General features: G+C 40.3%; 1 protein-coding gene across 4 annotated transcripts in view; it reads left to right on the forward strand.

Moving 5' to 3' along the window:
* HSPBAP1 (HSPB1 associated protein 1) overlaps positions 1–23,145 on the forward strand; it is a 42,454-nt gene that overhangs the window by 10,543 nt on the left and 8,766 nt on the right. The window contains exons 1-5 of one of the 4 annotated variants that reach the window (XM_065671447.1): positions 5,016–5,035; positions 5,425–5,510; positions 12,700–12,884; positions 17,001–17,137; positions 20,276–20,447. In XM_065671447.1, the coding sequence (XP_065527519.1) occupies positions 5,031–5,035; positions 5,425–5,510; positions 12,700–12,884; positions 17,001–17,137; positions 20,276–20,447 (585 nt within the window). In that variant the 5' untranslated portion in view covers positions 5,016–5,030. Of the gene's footprint in view, positions 1–4,662; positions 4,849–5,015; positions 5,036–5,424; positions 5,511–12,699; positions 12,885–17,000; positions 17,138–20,275; positions 20,448–23,145 lie in introns of those variants that run through there. The other 3 variants (XM_065671445.1, XM_065671444.1, XM_065671446.1) reach the window with 3 other exon arrangements.

The following is a 23,145-nucleotide window of genomic DNA, read 5'->3' on the forward strand; positions in this document are numbered from 1 at the left end:
AACATTAAATTCTCTCTTACAAGCACAAAGTCTACTGGAAAGTACTTAGCCAGTTCATTGCTTTTCTTTTACCTGCCCTCAGTGCTGAGTCTGGATGTGTCTTCGTGTTTGACAACACATGTAAAGACGACTGGAGACCTTTGTTTTTTTAATTGGAAGATCTCCATTTCACAATGTGTTATGTTTCTACAGAACACCTGCCTTTTTCACCAATTATATAAGCTGTCATGGTTACAAAACTCAAGCTAAAACTTGGTTTGGTGTTTCAGTTCCTGGTTGGATTCTATACATGCCTTGTGTAAAGTCAAAACATGTGGCAAATTATTCCTGCTTCCTTTTGTACTGTGAAGGCACATCATTTGTTGAGCCTGATAGAAGGAACTAATTTAAAGTATTCCTCTTCTCTTCTGGGTCAGAGTACAACTGAGAAAATGAAGACTCCTGCAGAGCTTTTCTTTCAAAAGGAATACACATTTCTATTCTCTCCTGCTACCTGATCTCGTGTAGGAATTTGGTATCTAATGCCCAAGATGTGCTATGGACGTTTTGTTTCTTTGCAACACTTTTTTTTTTTTTTTAATACCTTTTACTGATAAACATTTATGTCCGAGCTGTTTGCCCTTATACATGCTATACAACCTCAGGTTCTGCCTATTAATTATATCCGTTTCAGGTTAGGAAATACTGAGAAGCAAGAGCCTAGCTTATGAGGTCTCTGTGAAGCTATGATAATAACTAAGGAAAAGATTATTATGATTTTACATTACACATTTTTCTGCTAATCTGTCTTTCAAGAGATGTCTTCAGATACCTCTTTTAATTACTTTTTACCACTCCTACAGCATATAGTTCCATCAGAAATCTGTTGGTCATAAGCAGAGTTCTCCAAATTATCATAATACCTGCTTGATAACAGAATATGGTATTTACCTTTCATTGTGTGCCTTTTCTCTAACAGGCATTTAGATATGCATGACAAATATGGGAAAATAATTATATCTAGCTGACTGCTGTTCTCACCAAGGAATACATAAAGCTGAATCAAGACACTTGAAGATTCTTCACAAAAAAGTCAGCAAGAATCCCCATTTGTCTTTGGAGAAAAACACTAATGTTCATTTATCTAATGCTTTACTTTTTCTAAAACATTTCAGACTTAACTGCTGGTTATATCATATGTATTGTATGTGAGTATATATATGTCAGGAAAAGATACATACTCATTTAACAGTGATTCTAATACTGTTTGAAGGTAGGAATGATTAGCATCATACTTAAACAGACTATCCTCTTTCATTGTTTCTAATTTTTACAGGGGAATAGGTTTACAACTGAATAAAGCATGATGACATGACAAAAACCTCCAGCAAATGTTCAGTAGAGTAGATATACTCAGATAGAATGTACCCTCAGCAAGTTTGCTGATGTTACAAAACTGGGAGGAGCAGATGGTACCCCAGAGTGCTGCACTGTCATTCAGAAGGATCTAGACAGGCTGGAGAGATGGGCAGAGAGGAACCTGTTGAAATTCAACAGACAAGTGCAGGGTCCTGCACCTGTGGAGGAGTCACCCCCTGCATCAGTACAGACTGAGGGCTGATCTGCTGGACGGTAGCTCTGTGGAGGGGGACTTGGGGATCCTGGGTGTCTGGTGGACAGCAAGTTGTCCATGAGCCAGCAGTGTGCCCCCGTGGCCAAGAAGGCCAATGGGTAACATTAGGAAGTGTCCAGTTCCAGGCTCCCCAGTACGATAAGAGACATGGAGTTTCCAGAGCAGGTCCAGGGAAGGGCTACTATAATGATTAAGGGTCTGGAGCATCTCTCCTATGAGGAAAGGCTGAGGGAGCTGGGCCTGTTTGGCCTGAAGAAGAGAAGGCTCAGGGGGAATCTTACCAATGTATGTAAGTATCTGAAAGGTGGGTGTCAAGAGGAGGGGGCCAGGCTGTTCTCGGTGGTGCCAGGGGATAGGACAAGAGGAAACAGGCATAAACTAAAGCACAGGAAGTTCCATCTGAATATGAGAAAGAACTTCTTTACTGTGAGAGTGACTGAGCATTGGAATAGGTTGCCCAGGGAGTCTGTGGAGTCTCCTTCCCTGGAGATATTCAGGAGCCATCTGGACGCAGTCCTGAGTAATGTGCTGTAGGTGACCCTACTTGAACAGGGAGGTTAGACTAAATGATCTCCAGTGGTCCCTTACAGCCTCAGCCATTCAGCTCTGAGCTTCCTACAGTATATTCACTGTGGTTGAAACCACACTTTTTAAAAGCACAATATGCATGTGGAAATCATATTAGAAAGCCACACAGAATCAGCACTTGGTTTCAGTGAGTCTTCTTGTCTCTCCCAGTAAAAGTTCTGCTTTCAGCAGGTTGAACTGTTGACTGAAGTTACAGGATAAACCTGAAGCTTTTGCAATGAAACTCAGCTTTACAAAATTCTCAAAAAAAAAAAAAAAAAGCACCAATTTCTTGCATTTCTTTGGATTTTTATATTCTAAAATAATTAAATGTACTGACCTTAAAACAAAAATGATTGAGTAGTCAAAAAGACAGCCATGTGGTGATAAACTTGGCCTAAACAGGAGTCATTTCATTTTTATGAGTTGAAAACTATGAGAGGAATGTAAGGCCAGCCAACTCCGTCATCATGAAAGCTGCTTCTATATGATATTATAATTGCACTGCTTAAAGAGAGAAGTTTTATAAACCCCATAGGAGTGTTCAGATTTGGACTGAGTTTTGCCTTAGTCTTTGAACAGTGTCACTGAAAAAACATGCTGAGCTTTAAACTCTTAACCATGCCTACAGCCAACTCCTGGTATCTTCACTAGCACATGCCATTGTGTCTGCAGATGGTCTTTCTGCCTTACCTGGACTTATTCCCTCTAGGTGTACTGACCTGTTGCTCAGAAACCCCTAGAGCCTCCTTCTGGGCATAGAGAAGACCATATGGTAAGACATACGGTCCCCATGAGGCCTCCTTATGTCCGGGTTGTGCAAGTTGCTGGAGCGTGAGACTGAAGGCCAAGAGTCGTAGGCATCTCTGTGTCACAGCAACACCATCCTGTCAAGTGTTGCTCTGCACATGAAAAGAAACGTGGAAATGTGGAAAACAAACTCCCTCCTGTCATCTGCCTTAAAAAAGGGAAGCCACTTAAAAAATTTATGTTCCATTAATCTAAAATAGCAGAGGTGCTTAGTTTTAAAGCTTCAGGATGGAGTTTCATGAGTGAGAGAGGGATTCAGTTTCCCTGGAAGTCCATGGGAAAAGGGACCTCAGCCCTGATACCTCCCACCAAACTCGTGTCAAGATAGCAGCTTAATTTAGAAAACTGAAAGTACAGCTATGCTGGAGTATAAACCCTATTGAAAGAAGGGGGACTCGCAAAAGTCACCAAAGAGATATGGCATACAACATGCACAGGGCTCCTCTTATTCCTACCATTTGCACTTCAGCATGCATGTATTTATTTTAAACTGTATGTTTGGAACAGTCCTGAAGAACCGTTACTGGTGCCCTTGTTCCCACAATCTCCTGTGTTTCCCCCAGCTGGCACTGCAGGGCTGCCCTCTGTGGGACTGGCTGGTTCTGCATTACCTGTCCCACCATTCACACACAGGGAGAGCACCCAGCAGTAAATGGGATTTTTTTCTCCTGTACTGATTTAACCCATTGTGCACACCAGACCATGATTTGACTCCTAAATAGAGTGATTGAATTAGGGTTTTTTTATTGTAAATGAGCTGCTAGGAGTCATGGGGAACCAGATGTATCAGTTCATTATGTTAAATCTTAGGTATTACAGGAGTACAATTTCTGGATGAGTTAACTTCAGTAGAGCTTAAAATAATGAGTGAATGTTTTTATGATCCAAAGTTGTAGTGCACTGCTTCAGCTCTATGGAGCTGTTATGTGTTGAGGGTTTTTTTTTTTCTTTTAAAATGTTTTCCTTCTCAAAATATCCCTAAAGAAAAGTTGTCCTGAAAGTGCTGAGTTTATTCAAGGTTGCCACCTTTCCAGCTTGACAGGTTCAGTGGGGCATGTAAACAGCAAAGAAGTAAATGGAAGTCTTGGGTTAGTTTAGGTTTTGGATTGGCACAATAGCCATTTTCTAAAATTCCGTAGACAAAAAGAAATTTTTAAAGGCTTTTTAAATACCTGCTCTCTAGGTTATGCTGCTGTTCCTTGGTTTAAATCCAGTGCATAGGAACCTGTTTTGCTGTCTCTGACACTGAGTTACACTTCTTGGAAAGAATCCCATGCAGGAAGACTATTACTCATAAAATTTATGTTCTCTAAACTCCTGGACATTATTGTAAGGATTTTTTATTGCTAGCCTAATCCTAAGCAGTTTGGCTGCAGTGCTTTATTGCCTAAGCTACAAGTGAAAATTCTAAACACATGCCTATTTTTATTTTTTTATTACATTTTACGTGCTAATACACCACTTTAATTTAGTGTAAGAATGTTCTTTCAGTGTTTGCAGTAGAAGTTTAACTAAAAATACCTACAAGTGTAAGAAAACAATTAACATAAAGAACATGTTCTTAATGTTTCATGTGCTGTGGTAGGATGGTGGTAGGATGTGGTAGGCTGATGGTAGGTAACACTTCATGTATCGTAAATCATCACTCTAAAGCTGTTTTTTTCTTTACATAGGTGAAAATGTCAAGCCGTTTACTCCTGAGAAAACCAAGGAAATTGTGATGTCTCTACAGCAACCTGCAGTCTTCTGTAACATGGTTGGTGACTGGCCAGCCCTGCAGTGGAATGCAAAATACCTTTCTGCTGTGCTGGATGGAAAGACAATCCAGTTTAGGCTAGGCCTGAAGACCATGGGTTTAGGTGAGACCGAAGTGAACAGTCATTACATGTCACAGCTCTTTCTCACTTTCTGCAAGTCTCTGACTCTCCATTATCATTATTCACTCTATTATGTATTGCTTTTCAACTGCAGGCTTTGATTTTAGGATGTGGGATTTGACCAACAGTGGAACACTCTTTTTCTTACTTATTTTTAGTAAGATATGTGGTAGGTAACTTTAACATACAAGAATCAAGCATTTCCAATCCTAACCATTCTATGGTTCTGTGATCTCAGTGTTCTTTCCTTGTTTTGTAGTGTGTGTATTTGGTTCTGGTCTTAAACATGATTCAGTTGTTCACGTGACCTAAGTTTCCGTATCCGCAAAGTACATCCTGAGTACATTAAAGAATTAGCCAATTAACCAGTCTGTCTTGGGGGTTTTTATCTGTCAAATGCTGATAATTCTCACTTTTCTCCAGAGATTTTATAAGGCTGTGATGGTTTTCAATACTTTAAGGTACTGTGATGAAAGATGCTGTAGAAGTATAAAGCATTAAGAAAATCACTTGACACCAGTACAATAATTTCACCTCTAACCCTCCAAATTCACTCAGGTGTCCAGGAACATGCCATGAAAAAAAAACAATTTTTGCACTTGATTTTAAATACTGCAACCAATGTCTGCCTGCAGCCACACAATGTAAGTCACAGTCTATCCATGGACATTGTTTCATAACAGCAGGGGGAGGTACAGGAAACATGCTTCAAGGTGGCAATCTGCTAGCCACTTCAGAGGTTATGCATTGCTTTATTTTTGTGCCCTATACATCCTTTTCCCTCCCAACCACAAGTATCTTGTCTCCCTTCAGTCTTTTTTTTTTCTTTTCCCTAGTCTTCAGAAATGTTCAATGTAAGTCATGTTTTTAGACCCCTACCGAGCTATTTGTTCTGTACTCTTCTAATCTTCCTTAGTTGGACTACCTCTTTCTTGGAATGTAGGGCCTGCAGAAGAGGCTCTACCAGTTCATATGGAAGTGGTAGAATTTCATCACATTGTCTTACTTAACAATACTGTGTGAAATTTGCTTTCTTTACAGCATCATGACCATATTATTTCATGTGCAATTCTTGCAAGAGAAGTGGTGAAACACAAAGAAGTATTAGAGGGAAAATGTGTGGTGTTTAGGGATTACAAAGCATTTTACCATCATGGTTTAATGATTCCTGTGCCATTCCTGGGAAAACAGATGTTGTTTATTCATTTTCTACAGGTGGGATAACTGAGATGTAGAATTAATGTTGATACACATCTTAACACCAACATCTCTATAGTTTAACAATGTATCAGCCAGTTCTTGTACTACATGCAAAAAGCATCCCGTTGCCAATAGGGAAGACATTGCATATATGTGACATTTTGCTTGATACCTGTTATCTTGGTTGTAATACACAAAGCTTACCAGGTAAAAGGATAGTTTTTGTCCTACTCTCCATTCATTAGTAGGCACTTTTTTAGAGTCAAATGCCAGTGTCAACTGGGAAAGCTTCTGATGGGATTGATGGAGTGTTATGTAGCTAAGTGATGGATTGATGTTACCAACTAAGTAGATAAGAGTCGTCACATAACAATAACTTGTAATTACTAGGGATATTGAGTGGATTTAAATTGTAACTTTTATCTGGAAGTTGCATCTATCCGTATTTTTGCTTTTTTTTCTAAAGACATCAATCCATAGGCAGTAATCAGTTTTTCTCCAGGAACCTCCATTATATGCTAATGTGAGCTAAAAATGTCTTCAAGAAGATGGGTAGAGCCTTCAGGGTTTATTTTGTAACTGAATGAGACCAGTGATGCTATAAAAAATTTGCATTGTGAGGATATATTAGTCAAGCCATTAGCCAAGCCATCTCAGAGTATGAAATAATGTAATACATTTTATATGCCACTGTCATTTGGAAGATGGTTGATCTCACTCTTGCATGCTTAACATTGTTTTTTAATGAGGGCCTCCCTTTCTTAACATTGTTGTTGCTAACTTTCCCAGATGAAACAGAGGCAGTGATGTGGTTAGAGAAAGCAACAGGAGAATACAACTAAAATTGTATTTTATTATTTATGGGAATATTTATCCCATGTTTACAGTAGATTAATTGCCCTAAGTCTAGACAGGACCAGTCCTGCCACTGAGTTGGAAACAGCTAAAAGAAATAAACTGTTCTGCTTGTAGGTGTATTTTGGCTTGAGAGTTTCTGAGGTTATTTGAGCCACAAGGTTCATATGGAAGCTCCAAAATTATTTGTGACCTCTTATTATGACAACTTCTTATCTTTCTTTAGTGCCATATCTGCAGCATGGGTGGGGATTCCCAAAGATTCTTTAACGTAAAAAAGGTTGCAAATGGGGCAACTTGGTTAGAGTTGCTTGGATTTTATATTTGCTTTTCTTGATAGTTTAGAAGCTCTGGAGGCACATGGAAGGCATATTTGAAGCATGGAAAATGTGGGACCTAGGAGTATTATCTGTGTGAATTATATGTACCTACCTAAGTTTGTGTGTTTGGTAGTGTTCTGTCTGATACACAAAGTTAAACAACATGTGTTCATAAGAGGGGTAAAAATACAGAGGATTAAGTGTTGACAGAGATAAGATACCTCCAGAGAGAGTAACAGTGTTCATTACACAAACAATGAAGGTGCTATGAATCAGGAAATCCCTGCCCATCTAGTTCCAACCACACTGAAAGATTTCTTTTTCTGAAGTGAAATAAAGGTACAGAAGAAATAAAGGTACGGAAATAAAGCTACAGAAGTAGAGTTTCTGGCGGCATTATAGCCCATCTTGAATTTCTTTTCCAAACTAAACTATTCTTTATGAATTGTTATAAACAATGATTTAGAATTTAGATCATTTAGTTCTAACCCCCTGCCATGGGCAAGGACACCTTCCACTAGACCAGGTTGCTGCAAGCCCTGTCCCACCTGGCCTTGAACATCACCAGGGATGAAGCTTTCACAGCTTCTTTGGACAACCTGTTCCAGTGTCTCACCACTCTCACAGTAAAGAATTCTTTCCTTATATCCAACCTAAATCTTCCCTGTTTAAGTTTGAACCCGTTACCCCTTGTCCTATCACTACAGTCTCTAACTGAGAGTCCCTCTCTAGCATCCTTATAGGCCCCCTTCAGATACTGGAAGGCTGCTATGAGATGTCCACGCAGCCTTCTCTTCTCCAGGCTGAACAGCCCCAACTTTCCTAGCCTGTCTTTGTATGGGAGATGCTACAGGCCCCTGATCATCCTCGTGGCCCTCCTCTGGACTTGCTCCAACAGCTCCATGTTCTTCTTATGTTGAGGACACCAGAACTGCACAGTGCTGCAATTGAGGTCTCAGGAGAGAAGAATAGACGGGCAGGATCACCTCCTTGGACCTGCTGGTTATACTTCTTTTGATGCAGCCCAGTATACAGTTGGCTTTCTGGGCTGCGAGCGCACACTCCCGGGTCACATTTTCTGGTTGTGTAGTGAAACAAACAGTGAGTTTACTGTGAGGAAGCTGGAGGTAACAAGAAGTTGCGATGTGGATCAGTTACAGCTCACAAGATCTCTGGAGGAAATTTAGAGATGCTAGATAGAGCTGAAAAAAACAGTCCCACTGGCACAAGACAGCCTGCAGCGTGTCATCTCTGACTATCTGGGTCTGGATTCTGAGACTGTGTCAGATCTGTGGTACCTGAAGCTAATTCCCCTGTCCCTGTGCAAACCTCCAGACACCCCACAGCTGAGGGAAACTGTCCCTTTGTCTTCCACTGCCTCCCCAAAACTTCTTGGTTTCAGCTGGAGGAGCTGGAGTTGGAGGGCCTGGTGTCTGTAACCGTCCACCACTGCTGGGCTGGTTTAAATGTTGTCTAACCTCTGAGGCACCCGGAATTAACTAATATGTGTCAGGGTCAGAGGAGGTGTGCTTCAGGCGTTTAAGACTCTGCCTTCTGGAGATGGAGTCCAGAGAATTCTTTTACTTCCGATTGCAGCAGTAGGATTTGAACTGACACCAATAGAAATCAGACAGAAGCTGACTCTTTAAACAAGATCTGGGTATGAGTCAAACACTGATCACAACTAAGAGAGGAAATGTTCCAGGACACGGTGCTCTCAGCTCTTTAACCTTAGAGTAAGTTTGTGTGATTCCAGCAGCACAAGTGGAAGGTGAAAATAGATGGAGAAACTTCAGTCAGCTTCAGTTTAATCATCAACTCATTTCTGAACTGTTTTACTTAATACTATAGCACATACAGTTACTAGACTAGGATTTGTAGGTGGAAAAGTGCTCATTTTTTGCCTTTGAGCACTTAGTTCATTCATTTTTTTGTAGTTTCCCCTCATATCCTTCTGCTGATTGTGTTGGTTTTTCATACAAGAAAAATACTTTCAAATATACTTCGTCTCTGACATGGACAGTGGGATCGAGTGCGCCCTCAGCAAGTTTGCCGATGACACCAAGCTGTGTGGTCCGGTTGATACGCTGGAGGGAAGGGATGCCATCCAGAGGGACCTTGACATGCTTGTAAGGTGGGCTGATGCCAACCTCATGAAGTTCAACCATGACAAGTGCAAGGTCCTACACCTGGGTCAGAGCAATCCCAGGCACAGCTACAGGTTGGGCAGAGAAGAGATTCAGAGCAGCCCTGCGGAGAAGGACTTGGGGGTGCTGGTCGATGAGAAAATGAACATGAGCCGGCAGTGTGCACTCGCAGCCCAGAAAGCCAACCGTATCCTGGGCTTCATCAAAAGCAGCGTGACCAGCAGGTCAAAGGAGGTGATCCTGCCCCTCTACTCTGCTCTTGTGAGACCCCACCTGGAGTATTGTGTGCAGTTCTGGTGTCCTCAACATCAAAAGGACATGGAACTGTTGGAACAAGTCCAGAGGAGGGCCACGAGGATGATCAGGGGACTGGAGCACCTCCCGTATGAAGATAGGCTGAGAAAGTTGGGGCTGTTCAGCCTGGAGAAGAGAAGGCTGCGTGGAGACCTCATAGCAGCCTTCCAGTACCTGAAGGGGGCCTATAGGGATGCTGGGGAGGGACTCTTTGTCAGGGACTGTAGTGACAGGACAAGGGGTAACGGGTTAAAACTTAAACAGGGGAAGTTTAGATTGGATATAAGGAGGAAATTCTTTCCTGTTAGAGTGGTGAGGCCCTGGAATCGGTTGCCCAGAGAGGTTGTGAGTGCTCCATCTTCAAGAGTCTGCATGTATTCCCTTTCTTAAGAATCCAGTCTTCAAGGCCAGGTTGGATGAAGCCTTGTGTGGGATGGTTTAGTGTGAGGTGTCCCTGCCTATGGCAGGGGGGTTGGAACTAGATGATCTTGAGGTCCTTTCCAACCCTAACTATTCTATGATTCTGTCAGAAATGCAGCTGGATAGAAAAGGGCTGCAACTTGGACATTTGCCCAAGAGGTTTTACCACTAGGGATGGCAAAAGAATTCAAGCCTCTGAGGCTTGATGCAGAGAAGGACTGAAAACATGGCTGTAGACTCAGTAGCTGAATAGGAGGCTGAAAATACAGTACAAATATCATACACTGACAGTTGCATAAAACTGAGATTTGAGGTGTTTATTGGACTTGGATGTGGATGGCCAGTTTTCTGGTTTGTTAATGTGTCTGTGCTTTGTTATAGTATTAAATGGCTATTCCTTTCTTGGATTATTCATTTAAATATTTTTAATTCTCCAGCAGCTGTGAATAGACATTTGGTTTTCTTTCAAGCTTAAAGAAATGGAGGAGACATTTAGCTTGCATTCTTACTGGAGCTTTAGAGCATTTCCTAAGGCTGTTATCCTTTCTTCAGTACATTGCATTGCAATGTATGCATTGCAAACACTGTCATTCTGAGTAGAACAGAATTTGGCATCTCTCAGGACCAGACCTTAACTAAGGAGGGGAGCTGCTTTCTCCAAAGAGCGCTTCTTCCCTCTCTCCCTCTCTTCGGTTTGAATCTGTGGCATTAAGTGGGAGAGAGGAGAACTGTCATGTCTCCATATACCATGTCATCAGACATCACTGGTAACTTTAGACTTACATACATAGATTAATCTACAATTTATCATTTATGAAACACCTTCGTCTTTCAGTCATTAAGTATTAGCGAACTGGTTAATAATGTTCTTGGTTTCAGCTGCCCATTGCTAACATATTCACCCTAGTTACAGTCTATAAATCCATTTAAGCAATCTGTCTAGACTGCCCAAATATGTTTTTTAGAACTATTTCTATAAGCACCCACACCTTGGAACTGAACAGGTTATAAATTAAACCAAGAATTCTGTCCTGAGAAGACTGCATCCTAGAAGATACTCTTGCTTTTCGTAGTTGGATTTATTTTTTTAAAGCTCAGAGTGAATACCCTGTGAGGCAGAAAGAGCATATTTCTTGCCTTTAAAACAGTTGCTCCTGAGTTATCTTGGATAAAAGGCAGTGTTCTAAGCACTCTTTGTTCTCATAAAAATAATACAAATAGTGATTGTATTTTCTACCTAATTTTTCCATCAGACCAGCTTTTAGCAAAATGATGTGTATTGCATTAATGACTGTCTATCAGGAGAGGGCATTGAACTTCAATACAGACAGGGAACCAGATATAGAGGGGTTGGTTATGGCAGGTAATTTATGTGTCTTGTACTCAGTTCTCAAGGAGCCCTTTCCACACACAGACCCGGGATACAGGTTGCTGAATAGTGAGGTTTATCTTACATTTTTAGTTAATGAATTTGATAGTGAGGTGAAGGAAACTACTATCTAGGCTACTACAATGGAAAAGGGCAAAGTGATAGTGATAAAGGTCTGTAAAAGTTGTTTTTCCACCCAGAGAGAATAAGAACAAATGCGTGACTCTATGGGAATTGCTGCAGTAACAAAAAGAGAGAAATGAAGAATGAAGAGCTGCTGCTGCACAACAGTGAAAGGATACCATTTCTGAGCAGCTCTACGCAAGGTGCACAAGGTTAAATTGCAGTCATTGCCAATTCATGCAGGCTGCAGTAATTTTTCCCCAGTAGTGGTTACAGTATTACAGTATAGTAATATTTTTTTAACACTGGATAAGTCTCTTTGAAGCTGACACAATTAGCAGCTGTGGGAAATGAAGATCTCTGATAATCCACAATTAAAGTCTGCTGTGATGTGGGTGACGTGGGTTATCTTGCAGACCTTCCAAGTGACCTGACCATGAGCTGAAAGCTGTATCAGTAAGGCTGACCTGAGCATGACGGGAACAGAACACTGCTGGCTGATACTTTTTATGTCTGCCAAGGAACACCACAATATGCTTTTGTTAGTGTCAAATGAAAAATAAGACTCACAGCATTTTAGATAGATCATTGGCACACATGTGGCTCCATAATTTGCTTCTTCCACATTACTGTGCTGATTTCGTTATTGCTTTAGGGAAAGGGAAAAATGAACATGCCCATCTACATAAATTCATGGAGACAAAGTAAAGGGTACCCAAATACTTGCGTGCACATTTGCAGCTCACGCTTAAGAAGGGAAATGAAGAAAAGGACAGGTTCTCAGTTGTTTAGGGAACTTGGACACATTATTGAGTTACTGTGCTGAAGGGTGCTTTGCACATGAACAACAGTATCTACTGGTGTTCGTTTACCTTACATCGAGTTCAAGGTAACAGCTGTTCACTTAAACCTTAATGAAAAAACCAATAGTCTCACTTAATTATGAGTTAGGTGATGAGAACCATGTTACTGACCAGAGTCAAGCCATCTACTCCCACTCAGTATCTCATGTTGCATTATCCAGAGCTGAGAAAGAAAGTACATACTATTTTTACTTATTCTGGGCATGCTTGTGTAATATTTGGCTTTTCATTTGTTGTTCTAGTTCCCCAGTTTGAAACCAGGTGTAGCTATGTGAAGGCTACACTTGAAGAGTTTTTGGCCTGGAGTTGTGGGCAGCCTTCCTGTCTCTCTGGACCATTCGGTTGTTACGAATTCTCTAAATACTGGGCTTATGCTGACTACAAATACATTGCCAGGATATTTGAAGATAAGCCAAAATTTTTCCAGGTAAAACATTAATATTATTTCTTCCTAATTTAATCATTGCAAGTTATCTAGTGTAGTTTCTGAAACCTCTACTGCTATCCCCTCTCTGCTCCTTTGGCTGTTTATTTTAAAAATCTGAAATAAAAAACATTGGCTCTCAGGCTAATGGAGAGCTAGTAGCAAGTGGCAGCCATCTAAGAATCTGGGTCTCCTTTGTATGCATAAAAAACCCACCACAAGTGACAAAAACAGCTACCAGATTGGCAGCATTGCCTTCCCATTTAGCTCAGCATCATTTTGTCACTGGGCAGACATTGAAAGCACAGTCATGTGTGTGACCTCTGCAGCTGAACACCTTACCTTCACCTCTTCTGAAGGCAGGAGTGAGATGGGAATAGAGTGTGAAGATGACTGGCAGCCAACAGGCCTGGCATGTTGCAGACTTGACACCCTGATAGCTGCCCCCCATCCACCTTGTACCTGAAAAGGCACCTGAATTAACAGCTCTGCTCAGGAGAGGGGATTTGATGGCATGGATTCACTTGTAGCAGCAAGGCTTTAACATGAGTTTGCTCCATGTTTTACCCTGTGGCTCATTTTCTCAAGTAGCTCAGTTTCTTCCCTTAATATAGTTAGATTAACTGTTTGCAAGGAGGAGAGATTCTGCATCTGTGGGATTACTATGTTTTGATTGCCTGTGGGGGCAGTAAAATACATGAAGTAACCTGTCCATGGAAGTACATAATATATGGTCATTTCCAAATGTAAGTATTAGGAAATTAGGAAACCTGGGGTATTTTCTTTTACTTTCTCCATGTCTATCTGCTATTTCAATGTATTGATTCGTCTACATTCCTGCTACTTCTCCTTGCAAATTATAAGATGACAGAATTAAGGATTGCAATACAAAAGGGGTAGTCTTTCCAAAGATACAAAGAAAAAATAGTAAATGAAGCCTTATTCATTTCTATACTTTCAAATTTTTCTATACTTACTATTCATTTCTATACTTTCAACTATTCATTTTTATACTTCCAAATCATAATTCCATGCAAACACTATCCCTGGGATGACAGTATGAACTGATAAACCCCCTCAAATTAATTACTTCCTTAGAAAGCATTTCCCGTGCTCCTTATATGTATTTTATTCTTTTATACCAGGAAAATTAGTATTTTGAAGTGCTTAGTCTTTTTTCAGACTGTCTCCTTTTCCCTTGTTCTGTAGGTTGGACTGTAAGATTTGGGCACAGAGACCATCTTACCTTTCTTTCTCCCCTCCCTTCCCAAGCACACTGAAACACAACCAGGATGAAGTAAACTTGGCTGCACAGCTGATACTGAGTTGTGTTGTTTGAACTAAGTTGGGAGCTTCAGGGATGTTTCAGGCTTCCCCAGATCCTTGTGTAACTTCCTCTAGCTTTGGTCCTGCCATGGTTTTCTCTCTTTCTGCCTCAACAGACAGCATTTTCCTGTGTTTTATGGAATGAGATAATAGCAAGCTCAGAAGACCTGAATAGCTTCATTTGGTCAATAAAAACACACTTGAAGGAAACAACCATTTTCTTACCTCCTTCTTCCCTTTGCCCCATTCAGGAACAAACTTAAGCTCAAGAAACTGCATTTCCATGCAGGTGTCATACCACAACCTCATCGCCTGACCTATAACAAGCAACAGATTGTATTCCAATTTTGGAATAGACACATGTAATGGTTATGCCATGGATTATGTTTTTTTAAACAGAATCAGGGAAGGGAAAAATCAATGGTGTTATGCAAGCAAATATGGTGTATGTCATCTGCCAGTTTCACAGGCATGGGAGTGAAATGCACCCATCAGTTCCTGACTGATAGGGCTTTTGAAACACTGCTACACAATTTGTATCAGCCAAAAGAATTCTTGGTAGAAATTCTCTTCCATTCTTGTTTGATTTTGATGATAACCCCTTTTCTCTTTTTATATTTTATTTATATTTACGTAAGGTGATTTGAAGGGGAAAAGAAGGCCAACTGCACTGTTATTTATAGTGATTAATAGGGCCATTTAGAAGTTGTTTGAAATTTAGATTGCACTGTTTATCATTTACAGTTGTGTGGGCTAAGGTAATGATTCCATTATTCTAATCCGTGAGCAGTATCTAGCATCTTACATTTTTTGTTCAGTTGATATTTCATTACAGAATTTGAGATATAAATCAGAAGCAAGATACATGTGTGAAGTTTAAATAGAAATGAAACCTTTTAAAGTGACATACGGGTACAGATTAACTTCATTATAAGCAGCAAATGAAATAAATATAATTCACAAGTAATGTGCCATCTGTTATGGTTGGAACACCTTTTGGTGCATTTCTTCTTACTGTGGCTTTTTATTGTGAGAAAGGAGTGCACTGTGACAAGATTTCAGTAATCCTACCAGTTCCTTTTCAGTTCATTGGTTAAAAACTATTTTACCCATAATCACTTCAACTATTTACTACAGCTGCAGCATTTTCAGAAAGTTCTTCTAAATCTAATATTGATTATGTGTGCTTTCTTTCCACTTAAACTGTAACAAAATACAAACCTATTTAGGTTTGAGTTTCAAGGGCAGAGACAGTGTTATGCTTATCATTGAAATAGTTGTGTTGGATTTTAAATTTTATGGCTGCTGAAATCTATAGGAGCAACTTTTTGATTTTTTGCTGCCTTTGACAAATGTTTGTATTATGCTTCTGCATTTTTTTTTTTCAAATTATGCCTTTAAAATCAATAACTTTGATATCCAAAATCTCTAGCAATACCTCATTTTTGGGAAGGCTATTGCTCATTTTGAGGGTTTCCTGATGCAGAGTCATGGTGAAGTCATCCTTATAATAATGTCTAGCTGTAGTTTTCCTCATCCATAAATCTTATCAAATGTTAGCCATCCACCTGTCTGGAAGCAGTTAGCTTAAATACTTAAAATTGGAGGCTAGATTACTACTTTCTCTTTATAGATAGCAGAGAGAGGCAGGCTTTTCTAAGGCATGAATGAGAGTGCTTTGACAAGAGCAAGAGCCAAGCTTAAATTAGGTTCCTAAAGTTAGGTGATGTGAATGACCCCAATGTGCTTTATTGAAACGGAACAAATACTGTTACTTTCTTTTTCAAGATGGGAAAAATAAACCTCAGAGATAAAGTGATTTGCCTGAGGCCATCAGGAAGCCAGGAAGTGAATCTCTGTTTCCTAAGGTTCATTCTGCAGCTCTAGCCAAAAGGCACCACTATACTTCAAGTGCTTTCCAATAAACAAATGATCAGGCTCTGCGGGTGGCAGGGTGAGCTATAGAAGCATGGGAAAGCTCTGTCCAAGCTATATAGAGCCATGCTGCAAACCCCTTGAACTATCTGAAAAACACCTCTCCCTGCCTCGTTCCAGCTGCCAACCCCCAGGGATTGCTTGTGGGAGGATCAATGGACTGGAAAGCTCCAGGATCATGTTTATAACACATGCATACCTCTTCTGCCCTTTCTTACCATGTAATCAAGTTAAGTTCACTGCCTTTGCAACTGCAGAGGCAGGAGAATCTGTCTATTAAATAATAAGAAACTTTTAAAAAGCAAAGTATCACTGGGTCAGAGATGGGGTAAAGTCTTGCATTTCCAGAATACATGAAGAAAGCTGAGACAGGTGGAAAGATAGAGCAAATATGCCATATGGGTTATGAAACTGGTTTGGAAAGGGAATAGGGATTCTTACCTTCCTTTTAAATGCCATATATGAGAATTTTTCTGAAAGCAGTCCTCAGCTTGGGTGGATGGTTAAGAGTGGAAAAAGGAAATAAAAGAGTGTTTGAAAAGCCACAGATACCAAAAGCAATTGGGCAGTCCTGAAGAGCAAATGGGTTTACTTGAGTGATATGAAAGACTGGGATGACAACTGAAGACAGAGATCTGGGAGGCTATGTAGTCACATAGAAAAAGAAGGATGTCTGCAGAAAAGATGTTACTAGAGATGAGAATTTTGGAGGAAGGGGTAGAGGCCATACATGCAGGAACTCCACCAAAGAGCAAAAGCTGCTGTGGATAAAGAGGAAGTAAGCAGTGGAGAGGAGAACTGAAGGTAAGATGTGAATCAGTTCAACAGCTTACATAAATAATCTTCTCATTGCTGTAGGATATAAGGTGGTCTGACTTTGGTTTTCCTGGAAGAAGTGGGAAAGAGAGCACACTGTGGATTGGTTCTGAAGGAGCAAACACCCCTTGCCATTTGGACTCCTATGGCTGCAACTTAGTGTTGCAAGTACAAGGAAGGTAACAAGTCCGTATGCCTACAACAAATACAGGAGAAAGTTGTACTGTTCTTTGGAGTTAGTTTTGGACTCAAGTATTAATTCTAGGTCCTGATTATTTTAGTTTTCTGAGTTCTGAATGATTGAAGAGCATCAGAACTGTTTTATAGAAAATGGAAAAACTTCAGGAGGTTGGAGTTTGGGTTGCAGAGGTAATATTTTCTTTTGTTTGAGGAAGATCTTTTCCGATCTGTGTGCTGTGTGGTCCAATAATAAACATTTTGATCTTCCTAGTAGTTATGAATTCGGGAACTTGGAATTCGGAGATCAAGAGTTAAAAATAAAAAGCCCAGAAGCAAAATGGAAATAAACTACTTGAGACTTTTACGATATTATCTCTGTAAGAGCCTCTAATAGCCTGCTAGAATTAATTTAAAAGGAGAACATCAGGATGGGAGCAGCCAGCTGTGAGCAAAGTTAAAAGGGACGTTTGAGGCTCCAAACTGATTTTGGAGCTTTGTGGCTTTGTTGCTGTATCTTCTGCCTGTTTGCATTCTGACTTCCCCCTTCTCCCATTCTTTTTTTCTTTTTTTTTTTTTTTCCTCCGTTTCCTGTATATTTGCCTCAGGCTTGTTTTTAATCTATTATTGCTAGAGTTACAAAACAATTTGCATGCGTTTTTTAGGTTTGACAGTATAGACTGGAGCAAGTAGCATTTTAATGTAATTAGGTACTCAGACATTTTATAGAACAGTAAAATGGTGGTCTTGTGATTATGGTGCAGGATTGGAAGTCACAGATGCTGGGTTCTATGCTGGCTAGCACTGCTGGTTGACAGGCTTTAAGGCCTGAGGCAAGTGAATTTTATTCTTATCTGTAAGAAGAGTAACTCCATTTCTCTCTAAACTCTTTAGTTCCTCTCTTTTAGGCAGATTTTCATTCTTGCTTATAAACAGCCTTGACATCTTTGGGTGAACGTGCAGCAGAGACACTCTGGAAGCCACACTCAGCACTGTGTTTTGCTGCAGACAGTCTGTAGACTTCAGATCACATCAGTAAGCATTATGCACTAAAGTCCAGACACTTAAGTGTATTTATGAGCCAGAAATCTCATTGAAATCCATGAGACTTACATGGCTAAATATCATCTAAGGATCCACCTAAATACTGGGAGTACTAAGTACAGTAATTTAGCAGACTTGATACCTGCCCTGACACTTTGATCTCCACCTTGAGGTGTTGAACTCAAGCCAGAGTTCCAGCATCACATAGCAATTTTGCCTGCCTTCTCAAGACATTTCCTCCCCCTCTGATAGAGCAAAATTCTTGTTCCTCTCAGGGAAAGAAGCAGCCTAAAGCCTTTGGATGGCCTGAAAAGACAAAGTTGTTTTCCTCTTCACAGCAAAGCCTATAAATAGATTGCAAACTTCCACAAGCTTGCAAATCCTGTGCTTCTTCAGAGCAGAAAGATTCCCTTTTGAGACTCACAAACAAGACAGGCTCTGTAACAGAATATAAGCTTATGCTAAACTTAAACAGATTTGCCTTTGCAGGAAAGCCAGGGATGACTCCTTAGCCCTTTGTTCCTATCTTGAATTTCCTCCTTACATCCCTCGGGCTTCTTAATTTTTTGCTTCATGATATTGCTTTGTCAAGAGCCTGCAGGATTAACCCATGAGCCTCCTAACCTAGTTACTTTTTGCCATTTCAGAGGGTCTAGCCTGGATGGCAAAATGAAGTTGCAGTAGGGCTTGAGTTTCAGGAGAACTGGTTTTTGTGCTTGCACCCAGCAGTAGCTTTGGTAATTACACAGAAATGTCAGTGTCCTATGGCACTTCCGTCTTTGGCAGTCTCTGCAGTTCTGCCTCTCCTGCTCTTCTTTATCTCTTCTGGGTTTGTGCCATTTGGTTGCTTTTCTCCCATTTTCAGATCTGTGACTTAGAACTGATAACCAGAAGCAGTAGGCAGAAAGCATGAAGTGAGTACCAAGGCAGGGGACAAAAAGAAATGATATTGCTAGAGTCTAAAACAAATAGGAGTGCTGCACAAATTGTCCCAACTGTGCTGTAAAGTGCTGCCTTTACTTTTCCATTGCTTAGTGCATGGGTCACTGTTGTACTGATTATCTGGCACCTCTTAAATGTAATAAATTCTCTCTGTGTATTCCTTTCTTGTTATTTCCATCACCTAAAGTGCTGCCATATAAAACTTCTATTTCTAAATAACATATGTACCTGCTAAGATATTTCATTTATAGTACCCATAAAACTGGCACCACCAGTTCTGGCATGTTCTTTTTTCTGTCTTTGATCTGGTCCATGCAAGTGAATTAGAGACATGAGCTCCTGAGAGCAAGGTCCGTGTCTCAAGTCTGCTTGGTCCTGCACTGCAGCATGTTTACCCACTTCTTTGGGTATACAGAGAACAACCTGAAACACAAGTGCCCTCAGGAGCAGAATGGCTCTGTCCTGCTCCATCTGAGCATTTGGTCATGCTAATAGGTGCTAACACCCAGTGGCCCACACAAGCCACGTTTTCATCCTGTGTTACTGATAACACAAAAAAAATACAGGTGTTTCAGGATGCTTATGTGTATGGATGTCTTTTTTTATTTATGCCATCTTTGGCATAGGGGCATCAGGGTGAGTTTTACTAAGAATGAAGGTTTTGTGACTGACAGCCAAGTAAGTACTGCAGGTGATGAATAGGAGACAGAAGACCATGTTGATACCCCTTTACAGTTGCCAACCTCATGGGTGCAGCAGCTGTTAATTCAGTGAGCGAAAGTACGTTGTCTCTAACAAAACCACTTCCTCTGGTTTATAGAGCAATTCTTAATGCTCTGAGCATCTGTAAATGCTCTGTAAAAGGGAGGAAGGAAGAACCAGATGGGAGAGCTTTTTTTTTTTTTTACATTTTATCTGCCTTTTAAAAATAATTGGTGAGAAGCTGTAAATCTTTTCAGTTAAAAAATTAAAAAGTGGAATGTTTTAAAAACACTTTTAGAAGACAGCCTGTAAGCGCTGCCTGTGTTCTCACTGCGTAGGAGATTCACGCAGTGAGGCAGATTTATGTTTTATTGAAAGCCTTGCTACTGCCTTTAGTTCTTTACTGTAACTGACATGCACTGAATACATTTTTATCTTCTGTCTATTTTCAGGAAGAGATGGCACCTCTTCCCACCTGGTGACACCAGTTTCCTTTATCCCACCAGGATCCCTTATGAGGAATCCAGCATATTCAGCAAAGTCAACGTTGCCAATCCTGATCTGAAACGCTTTCCCAAGTTTAGGAACACAACAGCCCATGTTGTTACACTAAGTCCAGGACAGGTACCGTTCACATATGAGCTTTACATTACTTTAAAGATTATAGCAAATTATTTAACTGGCAAATTAAGAGCTAGGGGATCTTAACAAATAGACTGTGGAACTTCCCTATCACTACATTCTGCACTTAGGCTTGATAGATTTCTCTCAGCACGGGAACTTTCTTTGCTCACAGATACTTTGCTAGCCCTTTTTGTACAAAAACTGCAAACATTTGGAGAGTTAGTTCAGTCAGCTGCCCAATTCCATCATACTTCTTGCAGTCACCTCTAATTTGTCTGCTTTAAAACTTTCCTGAACAGTGCTCAACCTATCTACTGTGAAACCAATATGCTCCATAAAATGTGTTTGATTAATAAGCGTGTAGAGCCAGCAGAGGAACTCATGTTTTGATAGTGAATAACCTTCACCAGGGAACATTGGCCCAACTTGTTGCTTTAATAATAACACAGTGATGTAATGATGATACTTGCATTTACAGTGCACACCATCCAAAGGTTTCACAGTGTGGGGGTGCAAAGATATTACTAATGCTGTTTTACTGAGCAAGTTATAACTGAAGTTATAAGTGTGGCTTATAGCCACAGCAGCAGTATGAGAGTAGGGCTCAGGACTCTTAATTCCTAGTCTCCAGCTGTAAATAGTGTCGTTCTTTATTTAATCAACATGGTTGGTATTTGGAGTCTGAATTACCCTGTTTTATTTGTTCAGCAGTGCATGTCCTTGCAACACACTCCTGCACATCTCAAACTGTCAGACCTTTCCAAAAGAATTTTGCAGTGTGTGTTGCTCTGATCGCTGAAGACAGTGGAGTTGCCACTTCTAGAGCCTTTTCAGTATTCTCTTGCCAGATGTTTTCACCTTTTTTTGACCTGCCAGCTCAGAGACTTGTGCAGGTGTTCCCTTGCCCCTAGCTGGCAGACCAAGCTTCCTTTGGCAATTTAAAAAATGGACTTTACTAATCCAGTTAATTTTGAGGAGGCAGAGTGAGGAACACTCCTGTGAACTGCTGACATAGCACATTGGAGCAGGATAGTAGTTTTCAACAAGAGGATCATGTCTGTCAACTGGGAAGAATATGCTCTTCTGCTGTTGCAGTGGCAAGTAGGAAATCTGTGATCAACTTTTATTGTTTGCCCTACATTAGCTCCTAGTCATACTTCCTGAAGCAGATGGTTAGTTTCACATTCTGCACTTTGTAAAGTTGCAGTGTTCAATAGTTTAAAGCAAAAAGAACAAATTTTTACAATTGATAAAAATGCCACATCTGTTAAGCACTGCATTATCCATGATCCCCAACACTATTTCAATTTATAATCTGATTTGGAATGATCAAGTATGGTAGCAAACCTTTAATATTATCTTAATTTTAATTAGGCTTGAAACAATTACAAATTAATCTTGCTAGGAATAAAAATCTTGAGGCAGCTCAGTAATAACAAGTTGCCTGTATTGCCATGAAGGAGTTACTGTGTGAATTTCTGGGGAGAAAGTAATACAGAAGCAATGATGGATCAGTGGTGTATTACCTTCATCCATTTTATCAGCTCGTTTTGGGTTTTCCAGCATCTCATCCAGAAACTTACAGGGCAGGTGTCTGGGGACTGCTTCCATTTGATGGAGAGTAAAGGAATGGCATAAAACTGCTTTGTTAACAGGGAAAAGGATACCTAAATAATAGCAATCTTGATATGTGCTTTGCAGTGGGTTTCATGTAGAATTAATGCAGTCACTACAGGATATGCAGCCAGCCTTATTTTGTGATAATACATAGCATCTCCATTCCTTCCTAGAGGGTATACAAAATATTTTTTATTAGCTATTATAACAATAAGGGGTTGAAAAATGAAGACAAAGGTTTTCTTAGGTATTCAGGAGCGTAGCTGCGGGTATGGTGAGTGAAGCTTTGAATATCAAAAACTTAATGTGTCTAATGCCACCTTCTGGTCGCTGTTTGCTACAAGCCATTTTTCTGTACACATTTAAGGCTTTAAAAGCGCAATTTCTTCATATGACATTGTACCAATGCACAACGTGAACTTCAGTTGCATTCTTTGTGCCCTTCACTGTATTGTTCAGAGGTGAATCTCTGCTGTGAATTTTGGTAGTTGGCTGAGACTTTAGGTTTTGTAAGATTTCATCCTGTACTTAACCACTGGCTGCCAGCCATGTTTCCATAGAAGCCTTAATGCAACTTCTGGTTCTACATTAGTGACCTGGTCTCAGTACGAATTATGACAACATTTAGATATCTAACTTACTGAAATAGCTAGCCAAGTAGTTCAAGGGTTTGTGGATATAGTCTTGTTCAGCTGCAGAGTTACAAGCTCAAGTTGTAACACACAAATGTAGGGGCTCCTTATAAAAAACTTGCACCTGCTTACCTATGTGGTTATTAGAAGGCTGAGCGGTAAGTATGGAACAGGAGGTGGATTTGCACTCACTGTCTATTTTTAGTAATACCTTGATTGCTCTCACAAATAGACAAATACTGCTTGAAATGCTGCAAATGGGGCAAAACTTGTCCGTTCTGGTATCTTTCACCCCACACTCTGGGACAAGTGTTAAGAGAGCGTAGGATCTGCCACCTTCAACTTAAACCCTGTCCAGGACAGATGTCCTGTGTGCCATCAGTGGGAGGAACCTGGCACCTCTACATGGCGATTCATTCTCTCTGTCTTACACAAGTACAGTCCTGCAG

Source organism: Lathamus discolor, chromosome 3 (genome assembly GCF_037157495.1).
Source record: "Lathamus discolor isolate bLatDis1 chromosome 3, bLatDis1.hap1, whole genome shotgun sequence".
Classification (NCBI taxonomy): domain Eukaryota; kingdom Metazoa; phylum Chordata; class Aves; order Psittaciformes; family Psittacidae; genus Lathamus; species Lathamus discolor.